Source organism: Antedon mediterranea, chromosome 2 (assembly GCF_964355755.1).
Source record: "Antedon mediterranea chromosome 2, ecAntMedi1.1, whole genome shotgun sequence".
NCBI classification, from domain to species: Eukaryota; Metazoa; Echinodermata; class Crinoidea; order Comatulida; family Antedonidae; genus Antedon; species Antedon mediterranea.
In genome coordinates this window covers 38,365,568-38,385,081 of record NC_092671.1, presented here as the reverse complement: position 1 = coordinate 38,385,081, position 19,514 = coordinate 38,365,568, and the positions used below count along the sequence as shown (strand labels likewise).

At 34.3% G+C, this 19,514-nt stretch overlaps 1 protein-coding gene across 4 annotated transcripts in view; it reads left to right on the top strand.

The window, feature by feature from the left end:
- Nucleotides 1–19,514, top strand: part of LOC140041005 (uncharacterized) — a 41,588-nt gene that overhangs the window by 16,833 nt on the left and 5,241 nt on the right. For 2 of the 4 annotated variants that reach the window (XM_072087357.1, XM_072087354.1), the window contains 27 exons: nt 206–646; nt 829–1,686; nt 1,964–2,842; nt 3,159–3,584; nt 3,841–4,272; nt 4,606–5,040; nt 5,585–5,995; nt 7,041–7,120; nt 9,405–9,449; nt 10,340–10,393; nt 10,606–10,692; nt 11,000–11,101; nt 12,536–12,583; nt 12,757–12,810; nt 13,133–13,294; nt 13,576–13,674; nt 13,962–14,015; nt 14,149–14,193; nt 14,342–15,106; nt 15,270–15,323; nt 15,441–15,908; nt 16,163–16,270; nt 16,837–16,890; nt 18,345–18,452; nt 18,762–18,815; nt 19,008–19,061; nt 19,173–19,226. In XM_072087357.1, the coding sequence (XP_071943458.1) occupies nt 206–646; nt 829–1,686; nt 1,964–2,842; nt 3,159–3,584; nt 3,841–4,272; nt 4,606–5,040; nt 5,585–5,995; nt 7,041–7,120; nt 9,405–9,449; nt 10,340–10,393; nt 10,606–10,692; nt 11,000–11,101; nt 12,536–12,583; nt 12,757–12,810; nt 13,133–13,294; nt 13,576–13,674; nt 13,962–14,015; nt 14,149–14,193; nt 14,342–15,106; nt 15,270–15,323; nt 15,441–15,908; nt 16,163–16,270; nt 16,837–16,890; nt 18,345–18,452; nt 18,762–18,815; nt 19,008–19,061; nt 19,173–19,226 (6,431 nt within the window). Of the gene's footprint in view, nt 1–205; nt 647–828; nt 1,687–1,963; nt 2,843–3,158; nt 3,585–3,840; nt 4,273–4,605; nt 5,041–5,584; nt 5,996–7,040; nt 7,121–9,404; nt 9,450–10,339; nt 10,394–10,605; nt 10,693–10,999; nt 11,102–11,176; nt 11,267–12,535; nt 12,584–12,756; nt 12,811–13,132; nt 13,295–13,575; nt 13,675–13,961; nt 14,016–14,148; nt 14,194–14,341; nt 15,107–15,269; nt 15,324–15,440; nt 15,909–16,162; nt 16,271–16,836; nt 16,891–16,963; nt 17,018–18,344; nt 18,453–18,761; nt 18,816–19,007; nt 19,062–19,172; nt 19,227–19,514 lie in introns of all 4 variants that reach the window. The other 2 variants (XM_072087356.1, XM_072087355.1) reach the window with 2 other exon arrangements.

Sequence of the window (19,514 nt, the reverse complement as noted above, 5' to 3'; positions counted from 1 at the left end):
GAATTAACCTTCTTATAGTCCATTACAAGCTTCTTCCCTCAATGCTTTATGGGTAGACACATCATAAACATGCACGTGTACATCATACATAACACAGTTAGAATTAGCGGTTAGATTTAGTAGTAGCTGGCAGTTTTTTATTTCAGAAAGCCTGTTACCATCTATTTTGATTTAGTGTGACTTTAATTTAATTTTCTTGTTTCAGAGGTTTACATGATGGGTCTTGAATGGGACTACGAACCAGAGAGTTATGTCTTCGGACAAAAATCTCCTGGTGTGTTAAGTGCCAATGTAACATTTGACCGTGAAAGCCAGATCTTAAATGGCGGACAGAATCTCTGGCGATTGGGAATGTACAGTAGTCGCAACGAAGATGGTTCTGGTAAAAAAGAGCGTTACACCTATCAGACCCTCAACGACGCTGGACAAGGTCTAGCTATGACCACCAACGAAAGGCGTTTTCCTGACTTGAAATACCCTAATGTTGACACACAATTTGAAATAGGATCAGTTGGCTGTGATGGCACAGAATATATATGTGCTGAGTTCACCAAAGGAGATGGATCTGTCCCGGATTACAGTTTGGTTGTACTTGGTCAAGATGAACCAATCCTAAGGTCTTGTAAAGAAGTGCCTTGTAATGCAGGTATGTTATCTAAAACTAGAAACAATACAAATAAAACAATGCAGCCTGGTGAAAATTAAATAAATATTAGTAACTTAACTTATTAAGAACTTATTAAAAATAATATTCCCATCTCTCGCTTTTTTCAGTCGGAGATATTATGAATTGTAATTAAATGGATTTTTATTTTGTATTTTTGATAGCTGTAAAAATTAGAGAAACTCAGCTTGCTGTTGATGGAAAGATAAAGTCGGACAAAAAGAACCAGAAGGTAACTCTTGATGTCACTGGACTAACAGACTCCACTAGTGCTGGCGTGGTTGGCAGTGGTCTGTGGAACCTCAAAACGTACTTGTCTCCGGATGAATCTGGCACTGTACAGAATTCAGTAATTCCCAACTCCTTGAACTCAGGGCAAAAAGACCAAAATCTTTTGATGCCAGCCGATCTTGCCTACGGGAAAATTCCAGTTTCATTTGATACAACTGGCAAGGCGTGTGCTGACCTGCAATATGCTTGTGTTGAGATTTCAAGAAATGAGAATTCCGATCCAGTATACGTTCTTGAAGGTGTTCCAGATGAACAGTCTTTGAGACAATGTACCAAACTGCAGTGTGAAGGTGTTATTGCAAAAGACCTCATATATCCACCTGTTGCAGGTAGTGATTACATCATTGGACGAGAAACTCCTGTATCTACTAACAACTTCAGAGTAGAATCTGACTATGAAAGTGCTGGTGCAACTGGCTCTGGTTTATGGAAGGTTGGAATCTTTGGAAGTGACAACATGGATGGATCTGGTGATCGATCTGGTTACAAAGAGCAACTTCTTACACCAGAACAACAAGGCATGACAATGAATGGTAGAGGCCAATTCCTTCCTTTGGGTGTTGTTGGAGGAGATTTTGATATGGGATCTGTTTGTTCAAAGGGGCAGTATGTGTGCATGGAATATGCCAAGGCTGATGCCCCTCAACCAGACTTTGCCTTTGCTGCCATTGGTGAGAAAGCCACCGCAGAAAACACACTGGTCAAGTGCGAGAAACCAGCATGCTCAGACTGTAAGTTTCACATTTGTTTACTAATTTGTATTTACATTTAATTTTTTTAAATAATTGAATAAAAATGTCTATTATGGTTTATGGATGAATTATGCGTTATCACTTTTTTATCAAGAGTATTATTTTGATAAATTTATTGATAAAAAAATGTTAGACAATTGTATTATAAATTTTTTATGATGACATTTAAAAAATTTGAAAATTTCTTAATATTTGCCAGAGGCATAAGCTCTTAAAAACATGTATTAATGAATATATTGTATTGTTTTTTTTATAGCTGTGGCTTTGCGTAGACTTGATGCCGTTCTTTCACCAAATCAAGACGATGTTTACGTGACAGAAGGCTCGAAAACAAACCCCATCAAAGTAAACCTTGAGGCTACGCCAGCCTATGACACTCTTGGTGTTGAAGGCAAAAATCTGTGGAAAATGCAACAATGGGTATCACCAAATAGTGATGGTACAGGACGGCAATATGGTTTCAAGGAACAAGTATTGGATCCACCAAAGTCAGGAACAACTCTTGACCCAGCTGATTCAAGAATGAGCTTTGGAGACGTAGAAGTGAATCCAAACCTACTGAAGGCCAACTGTAACAAAGCCAAGTACCTCTGCTTTAGACTAGACAAAGGTACCAAACCAAAACCAAAACCAGACTTCAAGTTTAGAGGTGATGAAGATGAGTTGACAGATTGCGTAAATATTGAGGACCGTTGTCGTGGTGTTGTTGTAGATGACATGGACTGGGAAGTCGATTATGAACCAAGCTCTGTTGTTCCTGGCCGACCAAGCCCAATTACGCTGAAAACCGATATCAGTACCGTGCCAGACACTCGCAGCATATCTGGAAATGGAATGTGGAATCTTGGAGTTTTCGGAAGCCGTAACGCTCAAGGAACAGGAGATCGATTCGGAGAAGTGCGACAGACATTGAGTGAAGATGAACAGGCATTCCCTCTTACTGCTGGTGACCCATTGAAATTCCCACGAACAGAGACAGATTTTGATATCGGAGGTATTGGTTGCAGTAATTCTCCATATAGATATATGTGTTTGGAATTCACAAAGGGACAATATCCACAACCAAAAGACTTCAAATTTACTGCTCTACCTGACAAGGACAGACTGATTTCTTGCAAAGAAGCCGATTGTAATGGTAGGTACTGTAAAACATGAAATTAGTGACCGATATATTATTCATTGAACATTTTAATCAGCAGTCTAAAACAAATGTTTAAATCAATTTTAGATGATTTCAACGGAACAAAGGTTTCTGTAAATCCCAAAAATGTGGAAGACAACTATTCCATTACAAGAAACTGAACCACATAACAAATAATAAAAAAATGATATCTTGGATTTATAAAGCTTCTTATGTTGTGAAACTTCTGTACATATTAATACCCCGGTCATCTCCATTCTAAAAAATAAACTGCTTTTTAATCAAAAATAAATGTTGCTTGTTTTTACAGAGGTTGTCCTTACCGGAACAGCCACAGAACCAGTCAGTGGAAGTCTTGTTGAAGGCAGACAAAACAACCCTATCAGTGTCCAAACAACAGTTGAGTCAAGCCCAGAAGGTGCTAGTTCCGACAGTCGACGATCATGGACAATGACAACATTCGGTAGTCAGAGCCCATCCGGTGAAGGTCCAATGGTTAGCCCAGAATCTGTGTACATGCCACAGTCTTCAGCTGATAGACCATTGACTGCTGGAGAGCCAATGACATTAGGCCCAGTAGACAGCAACTTGGACATGCGTGGAAAAACCTGTGATGATGTTCCATACATCTGTTCAAGAGTTGATCAAGGCCCACGACCACAACCAGCCTTCGCCATGACAACTCAGCCCGATGACAGAGTCCTTACAAGTTGTTACCCCAACAAAGATTGTGAAGGTACATTACATTTTTCTATCTATAATATGAATTAGTTTTGTAATATATATTTTAGTTTACATAGTTACATAATCTTGTTAAAAATGCTTGCGTTCTTGCAATAAACTTTCTATTCTTTTACAGTAAACGAATATAATTGTTCAATAATGCTGTTCAAATACTCTGTGGTTAAAATGTAAACTTATTTATTTGAATTGTTGTTTTGTTGCTATCCTAATGCCATTTTGAAACTAATTTTGGTAATTATTATTACTAGGCGTTGTTGTTGAGGACTTTGATTGGACAATGGATGGTGAGATTAACCGAAACAGACCATCAGAAGTGAGAATTGACGCAAACGCTGTTGCACCAGTCACTTCAGCTGCAGTATCTGGTGATGATCTCTGGCAAGTGAAACTCTTTGGCAGCAAAAATGAAGACGGAACTGGTGATGAATTAAACCCAGTTTCTCAGATTTTGAACACCTACAATTCAGGACAAGATCTTACTCCAGGGCGAGGTGTTGATTTTCCAAACATTCCAGTTGAGTATAACTTCGGAGAATTGGGATGCGGTGAGTACAAGTATGCCTGCCTGGAGTTGTCAAAGGCACCAACCCCAAGCACAGACTTTAACTTCAAAGTGAAGAGACCAGGAAAGCCAGACGAGAAAACCATCAAGAAGTGCAAGTTGCAGGAGTGCCCAGATGGTGAGTTTAGTTTTTGAATTTAACAACATTTTACAATTGAACAACAAAGAATTAAATTGACTTGTTTTAGATGTTTAAATTTTACCAACTGAATTTTCAATAATATTATTATTTTCAGTAGTATTGTGTGTTGTTGTGTTGATATACGAAATATCATGTATACGATTGTTAATATAAATTAATAAAAGTTGTTGCACAAGAGAGAAAAAGACTTAAATTGACTAGTAGCATAGTCTCCAAACTTATGAATAAATATGTAATATACCTTTCAAAGTGATTAAAATCATAGAATTGAAACTCCTATTGATGTTTACATTGTTTGGTGTTTTTCAGGTATTGTAATGGAAGAGTTGCAGACACGCCCAGTTTTTCCATCAGGTTTAAATGTTGTTGAGAACAAACCAAGAAACAGTCTATACCTGAATGTTGCAGCTTTACCTGCTGATGAATCCAATAGTTTGGAAGGAGATGACCTCTGGCAGTTGGATGTCTTTGGTAGTGAAACCAAAGATTGTCAGGAACCCAAACTCAATCCCAAAACCAACGTCTTCACATCATATGAATCACGCAAAGGAATCGCTCCTAAAGGAACGAGCAATCGCAAGATTGACTTTGGCGATGTATACGTTGATTACAGTATGGAAGGCATTAGCTGCAAAAAGATGAAATACATTTGCACAGAATTGAAGAAAGGACCGAATGCCGATCCAGATTATGCTTTGACTGCCAAAAACCGATTAGTCGCTGCTAACCAGGTTAATTGTGCTGGTGAGTAAATGTTCTTTCATTTCATTTAATTATTTATTCGGTCTATTTCAGTATACACATAACAAAAAACCGTGAAATTGGGGAGACCAGTCACTATAGCTTAGCCAGTTGACCCAGTAGCTGAGCCGGTTGACCCGGTTTATAGTTATGTTTGTATAATTTCTCCAGTTTACCCATCAATGTTGATATTTGACATTCCATTCATCGATTATTATTTGTTTGGGGACAAAATAAACATTATTGAAAATGTTACTGCTTATGCATTCTTGTCTGAGGAATCTTCAGCTGATTGATGTGATTGATTTTAAATATATGTTTTTGAGGTGTCACTAGTCCTTCCCAGCCAATTTTAGATTAACATTGATTACATTGAAGTGTTTATTAACATCTTCAATCTTAGTACATTGAAGTGAAAATACAGCAAAGAGTGATTGATAGCTGAAAAACTAGCCAACTATTGGTACTAAATTGTACCATTTTATCATTGTAAAATACAACATATTAACAACAACAGCTAACAGAATTGTTTTATTGTATCTTGCAGGCGTCAAAGTATACGATACTGATATTACATTGGAAAGCTCACCCATAATTGGTCTTAACAAGACCAAGGTGGACTTTGACTTTGATTTAGGATTGGACAGCACCGGAGCAGATGCTTTGTTGGATAATCAATGGAAAGTAACTACATTCGTTGCAGGATACAGAGATGGGTCTGGAGTCAGAGAGATCAAAGACTCACAAGTGCTCTCTCCTGACCAGAGTGGACGTTTACTGTCAGCAGGAAGAAGAACAGTTTTCAGAGGCCTTGAGGCTTCTATTGAGCAAGCCGATTTAAATTGCAATGGCGATAATTATCTTTGTGCTGAATTGTCGCCAGCTAATGAGGAGATGACACTAGAGGGCGGACCTCTCATTAGTTGTGCAAAAGTAGAATGCGCACCTCCTGCTAGTCGTAAGTTTAAGTCGAGTAGAAGAAAACAATGTATTAAGATCTTTTAGTTAAATTTATTATGTGACCAAAATGTTTATGTATATTCTGACTATGGTTTAGCAGCAAATTGCAATCTTCGATTGCAGTTTGCTGTGAGACTCTTCTTTTTTGCAGTGTAAGTTATTTTCAATAGGTAAAACATTCTGACTTTTTTGAGAGATGTTTTTTTTTTCCTCTATGTTTTAAGATGTATTAACAGGTATTGTCATCACACACTTCAAATGGTACTTCATCTGACTATACTGAGTAGTCCGATGAGGTATCATTTTGCTCTCAAGGGATACAGTGGCATTTTCAATAGAAAATGTTGATTTTAACCATTATTTTATTTTTCCTCTCTCTCTCTCTCCATTGCTGCCGATTCCTGTTTATTCAACTATTTATAGAGGTAAGTTTGAAGGGTAACATGCTAATTAAAACCTGGGAAGAGCAAGGAATACTTGCCCTTCCCAGGTTATTATTCATATTGAATTGAACAATATTAAAAGAAAAATAAATGATTAATTTGAGTATCTAAAATACATAATGTAATGTTAATATACAATTGTTTACAAATGTATATATCACATATTATTCATTATAATGAATGTTTTTAAACTGTAATTTATAATTCTCCTCATATAATTATCAACATGATTGTCATGTTTTTAAACTGTGATTGTAATTCTCCTCATATTATTGTCAAAATCATGATCATATTTTTAAACTGTGATTATCATTCTCATATTATCAACATCATTATCATATTTTTAAACTGTGATTGTAATTCTCCTCATATTATTGTCAACATCATGATCAAATTTTTAAACTGTGATTATCATTCTCATATTATCAACATCATTATCATATTTTTAAACTGTGATTGTAATTCTCCTCATATTATTGTCAACATCATGATCATATTTTTAAACTGTCATTATCATTCTCATATTATCAACATCATTATCATCATTATCATAATTACACATGTTGTATTCTATGTATTTCAATGCTTTTATATATTATCAGGTATTGCCCGATGGACCACCTGGCATAAAGGGCCAGAAGGGAGAGCCTGCTGATCTCAACAATATGTTCCCAGGGGGAGTAAGTTGATTTATTCTTTGTACTAATTTCTTATATTATATTAATATTCCAGGGTAGTACGCGTCGAGGAGACGCTGGTGGAGAAACTGGCCCAACCGGCCCTAAGGGCCAAAAGGGCGAGCCCGGCGAAGTTCCAGAACTTGGAAGTGCAGTGAGTGCAACTTCTGCGATTAAGAACCCCTTCGTTTTTATCCGTTTTGAAATCGGCAGCTGTTGATGTTTTTTTAAAACAAATATTCCACTCAAATTTAATATATTTTTTTTTAGATTTATACAGTACTCTGTACCGTATTACACTCAAATTGTAAATATTTCATTATTAAATTTATATCGACTATTAAATCCAATACCATATAACCACAAATAAATTGTTACAAAATCATTCCACATTATTGTTAAATATCAAATTTTTGAAAAAGCAAAATTTAATGAAATTTATATCATAAACATCAACACTGTTGGTTTTTTTAAATGAGTAATTTAAGTAGGATATTAAATGTAAACAAATTAAATGCTGATTTATATATTTTTCGTTGCCCAGCATTATTATAAGCCTGCTGCTTTATAATTCACAAAAAGCTCCAATGCGATATTATTTGAATTTTATTAAGTGAAAAAGCATTTAATTTGGTAATTAGCAAAAACCATTCCTAGTTTAGGATTAGTTTAGTTTTAATAATATTTTAATTCAGAGACTATTTATTTTTAATGGTATATTTCTAGGAGAAATCAAACTTAAAATAATTAATTATAAATGTGTATAGGGCTAGATATGTAATCTGCAAATAATTTTTCTATTGAAAAGTTTAGAATTAATACAACAAATTCATTTTTTATTATATAAATTTTCAAACAAATATAAACAAATATGTCAGTGACATACTGGAAATTTATGGTGAAGTTGAGAAAATCTTTAAAAATGAGAAAAAATCACCAAAATTCAAACCCTGCTTTTAAAATTGTTATCACTTTTGGATTTTGTTTAAATAATAATTATTTGCAGAAATTAGTTTTAAATAAATTATTAAAAATATTTGATTAATGAAATCTTAGTATGAAATAAATATAACATTAGTTTATCAATTTAGGAAATAACCAGTTTGAAGGAACGATTATCAATGTTAGAATTTGAATACAGTATTTAAATAGAGTAATCTATAGGAAATCATTGTAAAGGATATGCTATTGAAGTCATCTTTGAGGGAGTGGGGGGGGGGGGGGTGGCACTATACCAATTTCATATCAAACTTAGGAGTGTCGCCAAAGTTTTGCTCATTTAGTGAAAGGAGTGCTAGACATTTTAAAATGGTGGACGAAATTTAAAATGCTGTACTACTTTAATAAACCATTTCAAATTGTACTATAATCTATTATACAATAGCATTGCCTAAATAGTTACTCTAGTGGTAAGGTTATATAGTGTATCATAGGACCATGTAGGCTTCTAGTTGTTTAAATAGTAAATTAATGATAAGTTTGATTGTAAAGTGTCTACTCCTGACAGTATTCCAATTTTTAATATCCAATAATATGCAATAATTGGCTATATTCAAACCAAAAAATCATTTAAAATGTACAAAAATGCAATATTGGAAAATACTTAAGAGGAGACACTGTTTATTATTTATTGATAAAGATGAAGGGGTCAGTCAACGAGTTACATTCATCTGCACATTCCGCATCCACTCAAGAACTCTGTAGCTTGACACTCAAGGCGTTAATTTTAAATATTAATTATAATTTCTAACTAATCAACAATATAAAATTAGATTAAAATAGTGCATTTACCTTGAGTGTCAAAAAGTAGGAAATTCCATGACAGATCAAAATTTTAGAATCCAAAAAAAAATTATTTTGAATATAAATTGAAATATTAAAACTTGAACTGGAATTTTAACTAATCATTAATAAAATATGTTTTGGAAAATTTTCAAATAATTTTAAAATAAACCACAATGCAATTCTGATAATAAAATTCAAACTTGAACTGGAATTTTAACTAATAAGTAATAAAATATGTTTTGGAAAATTTCATACTGTACACTTTTAAATAAACTACAGTGCAATTCTAATTATAAAATTCTTCAATTTTTCCAATTGTCAAACATTTATCTGATGGGGTTTTATCATTTTGATCTGTGTTGGGACAAACATATTATGTTTTTGCATCTTTTCTAACAGTTTCAACCAGTCCAAGGTCCACCTGGACCACCAGGACCAGCGGTGAGTTTAATACATTGTTATTTAATTTGTATTTTCTTATTTTTATTCCTACTTAATGTAGCTACCAATGGGTCCTGCTGGACCACCAGGAGCTCCAGGTTCTCCAGTAAGTTGGTAACAATTGGTATTATTGTCACATGGATGGAATTTTGATTAACAAAAAACAATTAAATTGTCCCAAAACATCCATTAGAACGATCAAATAATTGTTACTTAATCTGTGAGAAAAAGTCCAAGATAAAAATAAGTAGTGCATAATGTATTAATTCACATCAGGTTTAAATTAATTAAAAATTTAAATTTATAATTATATTATCTAGTTATACAGATTTCTAAATTGTATTCAAATATTTCTTTAATTTCCATCCATGTGTCATGTATATTACAACTATTTACAATTGTAATATGATTAAAACAATCATGTTTTAAAGTACAATTGTACATAGTTGTGGTATTAAAGTCAACACTGACTGACCTGATTGAATGTTGCAGCAACTCTTGCTTAAGCTTGGTTCCCACTAGAACGCAACGCCAGTACGTAACGCAACGCAAAGTGGTTTGACCAATCTCAAGCGATGGATTAGCCGCGTGTGTGTAAAAGCATCTTGCGATAGTAGTCCTAATGATTAGCTAGAATAAGATATTCCACATAGTCATGCCATTTCTTTGCTAAGCGTTTTTAATATATGTTAGATATTTATTATTTATTTATGCCTAATTCAACTAAAAGTGTATAATACATTAAAGGTATTAAAGTAAGATAATAATACTTTAGAGTCCTCAAGAAAATTCCCATTAAGCAAATTAATTCAGCAAAATTTAAAATACTGTATGTAAATATTATAAGTTTATACAATATTTTTAATATAATATTAAACTTTACAAATCTAATAAGAAACAACACTTAGGTTTTTGCAACGAATGTAATGGTAACAAATTGCTAGGGTTTATGTTTGTGGGGTTTTTGTGCTAACTTGAAAGCTTCTTTGACTCTAGGGAGGACGTGGATCTACAGGACCAAGAGGTTCCTCTGGTAACCCAGGATCAAGAGTAAGTACAAATACACCTTATGGCTTTTTAATTACAATATTTTAATCTTAATATTTTAATCTTAATATTTCATTTTTATTACAGGTTTCCACCTTCAATAGATCTAGAGTTGCAATGTTGATTTTAAAACAAATTTTAATGGGCAAACAATATTTTATTGCAATTTTACACTTTTAATCAAAATGACATTGTATTGTTTTTTTTTTTAATAGGGAGACAATGGTATTGATGGTTTGAATGGTCTCCCAGGACCACCAGGTAACCCAGGACGTCCAGGACCACCAGGACCACCAGGAGAGGTAGAACAAAGAAAACAATTTTTATTTTATTTTATTTGTAAACCATTTAAATACAATACAATATAAAAGTTATCGATGTATTTGTTTTAATATATTCGTAAAATGTTCAAATCAATATCATTGATTGTATTTTTAAATAAATAAAATAGTTATTAAATTATTAATAAGAATCAACAATTCACAAACAAATTTTAAACTGTTAAAAAAAATTGAATAATCATTAGCTGTCCAGAATATTTCTGTTGACTCTCGGGATAATTGTAGTCAGAGTTCAGTATATTGCAGATGAGTATGCTTTGTATTACAGGTACAAGTAGTTGCCGCAGCCACCGTTGGAAAGACCAGCCAATATAAAGGACCCGCATACCCATCCGGTTATGCTGGTTACGGAAACTTAGGTGCCGTTACTGTAAGTCAGTTGTTGTGTAAACTATGTATTCACCGTTTTATTTTTGTTGCTTCCCCCTCTTAAACACGGCCTTAGGTTGTCGCTAGCGCCGCCCAAGGTGGTTTCGGATACAAAGGACCCGGCCCAATGTACGGTGGTGCCCTCGGCTACGCACAGGCTCAAGTTGTAAGTGTTTGTAACGCTACTAACCCATTTACTTGTGCTTGGATTTGTCTTGTGAATGAATGAATAGTGCATTGGAATATCAGATAAGTAAAAGAGATGCAACCAAATATTGTAAGGAAATGTCCGGATGGAAGCAGGGAGACGAGATTCGGGATTTCCCCCTTCTCCTTTTGTGCAATCTTTGATTCATCACTCTTAGATTTAGATTAGGTGACAACAAATTACAATAATTCATTAAGGTTTTACAACAAATTATAGATATTTAACAATAAATTCAACTTTTAAAATTAACGCATGTCAAATAGACTTTTTTCTGGAATTGTGTGTTAAAGAAAAAAAGAATAATCATTGCAGTTAAATTGCATAACAATTAATAATGAAATTTAAACTTTTTTCTTCTGGAACCATTAAATATTATCATTAACACTAATATTATTTCCATAATTTCTAAACATTTAGTGAAAACTTCAAAATGAACGCATGTCAAATAGACTTGTTTTTCTGGAGTTGTTAGTATTGCATTAAAAATAATAATCATTGCTGTTAAATTGTAGAAAAATTATATAAATGAGATCTTATTGATCTAAGACCATTACGTGTATGCCCCTCAGTTAGGGGGAAAATGGCAAATGCATCACTGTGGCCAAAACAATATAGATTGATCTGATCTGATCTGATCTAATAACCACATAAAACTCCTAGAAAGTAGGAAGCCTTTTGCCATTTTTGCCCTAACTGCCTAGCTTTCTACTCACTTTACTAACTGCTTCATGTTTTAACACAATTGCAATTTTTTATTTTCATATTACACTTATCCAACTTTTATAATATTTTTTTAGTAAATGATGACTCTTTGCATCAATTAATCTTTCCAATCCAATAATCAATGTTTAATTTGTTTGAACTAAGTGAATGATATTCAACTGTTTTAACACTTAAAATAACAATTTAAATTCTAAAGACTTATCTGTCCAGAATACCAGATTTTAAACAAGATAATATACTGTATTATATATAATATTAATCTGACTATGATTTTACTTCTTTATGATTTTAATCAGTTTGTAATAAATTTACTGTAGTTTACAAAATTGGACCAATCACTCTCTTCTAAATTTTAAATTTTACTTTTGACCCCTTTTTAAAAAGCTTATTGCATTTGATTTCTTATTTCATAAAAAATCTGGACAGTTTGTTCTTTATTAAATAAAAACAAAACATTTTTAAAAAGATTATTTTTATAAATAATACAATTCATTAAATCTCTAGGCTGGACCCCCAGGCCCACGAGGACCCCCAGGACCAGCTGGTATCCGAGTAAGTATTACAATTTACATTTTTTTTTCTTTTAGTGATGATTGTAATATTAAACAACTACAACTATTTTATATTTACTATATATATAATAAATCATAAATGAATGAAAATAAAAATAAAAATGTTGTCTTACATTAAATACTATAATTATGTATTCTGTAATTGCATTGTAGGGACCCCAAGGTATTGCTGGACCATCTGGCGAATCTGGTGATATTGGACAACCTGTAAGTTTATTTGTTCTTTTATTCGTTTACTACACACATTTTAATTCAAAGTAAGACATATAATTGAAAGATATAAGTATTATTCAGTTTTAATATCTAATAAAGTTATGAGTTTTAAATACCATTTCCAGCAGCCTTTTCAACATAGCAGTCTTATGATCATTAAGAAGACACATTGTTAAAACTAATTTTCCATATAACTTTGGCTTTCATATCCCCCTTTTTGTATTTAATAATAATGATAATAGTTCATTCTTATATAGTGCATATAAGCAAGCTCTAAAGTGTGTATGTTTATTGATATATGCTGTTGACATTTTAGGGAACCACCGGACCAATGGGACCACCAGGACCTCAGGGACGTGAAGGAGACTCTGGTGATGATGGTAGAGATGGTTCACCAGGACCAATGGGTCCATCTGGATCAAAGGGACCACGTGGTATGCCAGGACCAATGGGAATGAGCGGACCAAAGGGACACAGAGTAAGTAACACAAAATGGTTTGAGTCATACTTATACAAATGTGTATTTTAATAATAATAATAATCTATTCATTTATATTGCGCAAATTCAATTAAATTATGTTCAAATGACAAATAATACAAAATTCAACTAATAAATAATAATAGTACGATTAAAATGATATTCATTTATAAAAAAAAACGCAAGAAAGATCCAAGTTTGTTTCATCTCTGTAACTATAGCTTTTCTTGTTTTTGTAAATTCTTGTGTTCTGTGCTAATTTTAATATTGCTATATTTCAGGGTTTCATGGGAATGAGAGGCGCCAAGGGAGACAAAGGAAATGCAGGTGAACGAGGTTCTGATGGTGAATCAGGCGCCCCAGGTGCTTCAGGAGCCCCAGTAAGTTCTACATTACTCTTCATTAAAGTTGTGAAACTGGAACTTATCTCTTATCGAGTCATTTTCCATCAATTTAGATAGAATACAAACATTTTGAATAAAATAACTAATAAATAGTTTAGTATCCAAATATTAGCTTAACCTTTAACCTTTAACCTTTATATTAAAGAAGAATGAATTCCTATCATACATGGGACAGAATAAAATTTACATACAAATATTGTAATAAATTTAAATAAGATATAGATTTCTTGTTTTGTATAACATTGTACTTTTTTATCTTCTAGGGTGCCCGTGGTGCTCCAGGTGAACGAGGTCGATCAGGTGCTTCAGGTTCCCCAGTAAGTAACTTACTCTCATTTCTTTAGCCTTTCCAATAAATGAATTATATATATATATAAAATATTTATGTTTATTGTGTTGATTTGTATAACATTTGTAGCTGACTTATGTATATAATTTGCTTTATAATAGGGTGCCCGAGGTGAAGATGGTGCCCCAGGAAGCCAAGGCTCACCAGTAAGTGTATTTTTTCATTTCTTTTTAAAATATTCATTATTTCATTTCATTTTGATTTGATATGATATCAAAATAATGGTTTTCCAACTTGATAGCTACAACATAACCCTGTTCACCTTTAAATGCATTTTAAATTTTGTTTTAACAGGGTCCATCTGGTGCCACTGGATCTCCAGGATTCCCAGGACCAGGAGGAGCTAAAGGAGAGGCTGGCAGTGAAGGAGCTAGAGGACAACCAGGATCACAGGGAGCCCGTGGTGAACGAGGCCCAGGAGGACAACCAGGTGTACCAGGAAAAGCTGGAGTTCCAGGAAGAGATGGAGCTGCTGGAGCTAAGGGTGAACTTGGCCCCGCTGGAGCACAAGGACAACCAGGATTCCAAGGAGCACGAGGAACACCAGGACCCGCTGGAGCACCAGGAGCTGCTGGTGGCAAAGGAGATACTGGCCCACAAGGTCTTCAAGGAGAACGAGGTGAGATGGGACCACAGGGAATGAGAGGAGAAGGTGGCCCAGCTGGTGCCCCAGGTGATGCTGGTGATGATGGCAAACGAGGAGCAACTGGTGCTACAGGACCTCAAGGACCAAGTGGACCACAAGGAGAACGAGGACCAGGTGGACCAAGTGGAGCCCCAGGACCAGGAGGTGCACCAGGATCTGCTGGACCACAAGGAGAACGTGGTGCCAGAGGAGAACCAGGAATGAAAGGAGCTGAAGGAGACCAAGGACGACAAGGTGAAGCCGGTATTCCAGGACCACGTGGTATGCCAGGATCTCCAGGAAAGGAAGGACGAGATGGAAAGCCAGGACCACAAGGTCCAGGAGGTGATGATGGTCGCCCAGGTAGCCCAGGACCACAAGGAGAACGAGGACCAGCTGGACTTGCTGGACTTCCAGGATCTAAGGGAGATGTTGTAAGTAAACCAATACATTTTAAAATACTTTGATACAACATGTATATATCTTTGTTTTACATTGTTATTGGTGTTTTAGAGTTCCTTCTGTTTGTTGTTAATGTATTCATATATGTTTATAAATGTTTTCAGTATTACTGATAAAATAGTATTTGTCTTCTAGGGTGATTCTGGCCCAGAAGGACCACAGGGAGAACGAGGTGCGCCAGGACCAGGAGTAAGTTATTTTTTTTTATAAATTTATCTCCAATTAATATGATACTGTATACATTTGTTGTTCCAATACATACTATTTGATTTCTTAATTTATTGCTTTGATTAATTAAATTATTAGGGTGAGCCAGGTAAACTTGGAAACCCAGGACCACCAGGACCAGCCGGTTCTGCCGGACCACAAGGAGAAAGAGGACCAGCAGGCTCTCCAGGACAACAAGGTTTCATGGGAAGCCCAGGTCCAGGAGGTGCCCCAGGTGAAGCTGGACCCCCAGGTGAAGGTGGTGCTAAGGGAGAGACTGGACAATCAGGACCACAAGGACCAAGAGGAGAACGAGGTTCCCCAGGAGAACGAGGAGTTGCTGGATCACCAGGAGCTGCTGGTCTAAGAGGACGAACAGGTAGCTCAGGATCTGATGGCCAGAAAGGAGCACCAGGTCCATCCGGAGCAAGAGGAGAACCAGGCCCACAAGGTTTGAGTGGTGTACAAGGAGAAAGAGGTCCAGCTGGTATTGCAGGAGGTAGAGGACCACAAGGAGAAAGAGGATCTTCAGGACCAGCAGGTCCAGCAGGAAAAGCTGGTGAACGAGTTAGTAAACAAATTTATTTTGTATAAATAATTATCATCATAACATCAATCAAAGAAATAGATACAAATATTATTTACATATATATGTAACAGTATTATATTGATACCTATTTTAAAGCTCTTCAGTTTTTGAACATTTAAAAAAACTACTAATCAAAGAACATTAATTATTTAAAGAATATCAAAAACAAATAACAATAGTTTGATAGTGAACATAGAATGTAAAGTTTGCTTTACCTTTACAATTGTTTTAGGGTCCAGTTGGACCAATGGGACCAAACGGAGCCCAGGGACTTCCAGGTGAGAAGGGAGATGCTGGTGAACAAGGTCCATATGGTGCCCCAGGAAGCCGAGGAGAACAGGTAAACTTAACCATGAAATGTAGATAGATTTTGTTTTGTTGGGGCTCAATTTCAATTGCTAAAATAATTTTCCATGTTTTAGTTTTAAATATTGGTCTTGGGTTACAAATGTTTTACTTGTATTTGTAATGATTTTATAATAATATAATATTAATAGTATGCTTTGGAATTTGTTTAGTTATCCAATTCAGTTTGAAATATAGATTTAAGCGTTTTACAATTAAATATATTTATAAATTTTTGTTTAGTGTAAATCATTGCTTACTGTTAACTTATTTAAACATATTTTATTTTCCTGAATTTTACTAATATTTCATACTTTCTATCAATAATTATCTATTTAATTTTTATTTAATTTTCATTTGTTTACATTTTCTTTAGATTCATCTTAATTCATGTCCTGTTATCTCACCAGGTTTTCTTTTATTTTTTCCTCATACTATTCATTTCAAGCATTGTTTACTTCACTATTTTCTTTTAACCATTTCATCCTAATTCTCAAGTCTTCATATCTTACTTATATTGATTGACATCCAACTAATTAACATTGACTCTTTGTTCTCCAGGGTGAAGGCGGTGCCCCAGGACCAATGGGACAGACTGGTATGATGGGACCACCAGTAAGTCAACTAAGATTTATTATGTATTTTAAGTTCACTTTATTTTGATCTCTTTCTTCGTGTGTTCCCTCAGGGTGAAACAGGTTTACAAGGAAAAGCAGGCCGTCAAGGCTTCACTGGTAAACGCGTAAGTTAACAAGTGGATGGCCTAGTTTAAATGTATCGTACACCCATTGCCGTTTGTGTATGTTGTTAACAAGTGTGAGGGCGTAGTTTAAATGCATCGTACACCCGTTGCAGTTTGCGTATGTTGTTAACAAGTGGATGGCGTAGTTTAAATGTATCGTACACCCGTTGCAGTTTGCGTATGTTGTTAACAAGTGTGAGGGCCTAGTTTAAATGTATCGTACACCCGTTGCAGTTTGCGTATGTTGTTAACAAGTGTGAGGGCGTAGTTTAAATGTATCGTACACCCGTTGCAGTTTGCGTATGTTGCTAACAAGTGGATGGCCTAGTTTAAATGTATCGTACACCCGTTGCAGTTTGCGTATGTTGCTAACAAGTACACCTGTAGTTTACCTATGTTCTTATTGCGCTTTTAGTTGTCTCACAAATATCTAGGTTTTTTGCTATCTTTGCTTTGTTTAGAGGAATATATAATTCTTAGTAAGATAACAATTTATATCAGAAATCTTGTCAGCTTGTGTTGCTTATACATAGAACATAGTTTAGGGATGAGGATGTTTGAGGACTATTTTTTGTTGAACTTCTGATGATGAAAGTAGTTGTAATATACTTTGTTGTTCTTTTGTGATTACTTATTATAATGTTGTAATTTTCCTTTTTTTACATAGTATAATGTTGTAGTTTATGCTTTAGTATAATGTTGTAGTTTATGCTTTAGTATAATGTTGTAGTTTATGCTTTAGTATAATGTTGTAGTTTATGCTTTAGTATAATGTTGTAGTTTATGCTTTAGTATAGTGTTGTAGTTTATGCTTTAGTATAATGTTGTAGTTTATGCTTTAGTATAATGTTGTAGTTTATGCTTTAGTATAATGTTGTAGATTATGCTTTAGTATAATGTTGTAGTTTATGCTTTAGTATAATGTTGTAGTTTATGCTTTAGTATAATGTTGTAGTTTATGCTTTAGTATAATGTTGTAGTTTATGCTTTAGTATAATGTTGTAGTTTATGCTTTAGTATAGTGTTGTAGTTTATGCTTTAGTATAGTGTTGTAGTTTATGCTTTAGTATAATGTTGTAGTTTATGCTTTTTTACATAATAAAATCTCGTAGTGTATGCTGTTTGTGATTACATAGTATAATTTAATAATTTTTAAATGTTTATAACATAATGCATTGTTTTAGTTTAGTTTTTTCAACCTATAAATTATATCATTTTGTACAGTAAAAACAAATAGTTAATTACCATTCTTTTTTACTGTACAGAATTTTACAAAAAATAGCAACATTATCCATAATATAATCTTCTAAATTTTTAACTATGATAGGGTCCAGCTGGCGCACAAGGACGAAAGGGAGACTCTGGAGCAACTGGTGAACGTGGAGAATCTGGCCCATCAGGACCATCAGGACAATCAGGTGCCCCAGGTGCCCAGGTAAAGTATATAACTAATATAAAAAAATCACATTTTATAACAAAAACAGTAATTTCAATTTCAATTTATTTCCACAATATAATAACATACAGGATAAAAAATATAATGAAGTAATCATTTTGGGAGGGTCATATAAGTCAGAAAGACTTTAAGTTTGACCCACCCCAAGATATAATATTAAATATGTTGAAAAAACCTTTTGGTCTAGATATTTTTTTATGCCAAACTTTTTACCTAAAATTGTATAATAAATCTATAATAAATCTAGAAATGTTTTTTATTTTACAATGATAAATGTTTTGATTTCAGGGAGCCCCAGGTGTTGCCGGACCCAAGGGAGATAGAGGTGAAGGTGGCGCAGTTGTAAGTATATTAATCACAAGTATATTTGATTGATTGATTTAGTTAATTTTACAGATAAAATTCAAATTACAAACTGATATGTTTGATTAATATCAATATTCATTGTACTTACGAGTTCTATTACTAATATATCAATTTTCCCTCTTTGACTGTGGAAACTTAATTGCGATTCAATCTTTTAATGTTTTACAGGGTGCTGCCGGACTTCCAGGACCAATGGGACCTGTCGGCCCACAAGGACCTTCCGTAAGTTAAAATTTCATTACACAGTTAGGTAGATTGTATTTCATTACTAAGATTATTAACTACTGTATATTTTATTACATCAGTAATGATTTATGTAATTGTTGTTATCAGGGAGCTGTTGGATCTGTTGGTGCTACTGGTTCCCCAGGAAAAGATGGACAACCCGTAAGTAATACACTCTGAAGTCGTTTCTTGCTATCTCACCCTCAAAGAGAAACCTTCTCATCAAATAGCCACCTCACCATAACAGGGCCATCTCACCCTCAAAGAGAAACCTTCTCATCAAATAGCCACCTCACCATAACAGGGCGATCTCGCCCTCAAAGAGAAACCTTGTCATCAAATAATCACCTCACCACAACAGGGCCTTCTTCCCATCAAAGAGCTACCTAGCCATCACAGAACCCCCTCACCATAAAAAAAAAACCCTCATCATCATCAACAGAGGTTGAT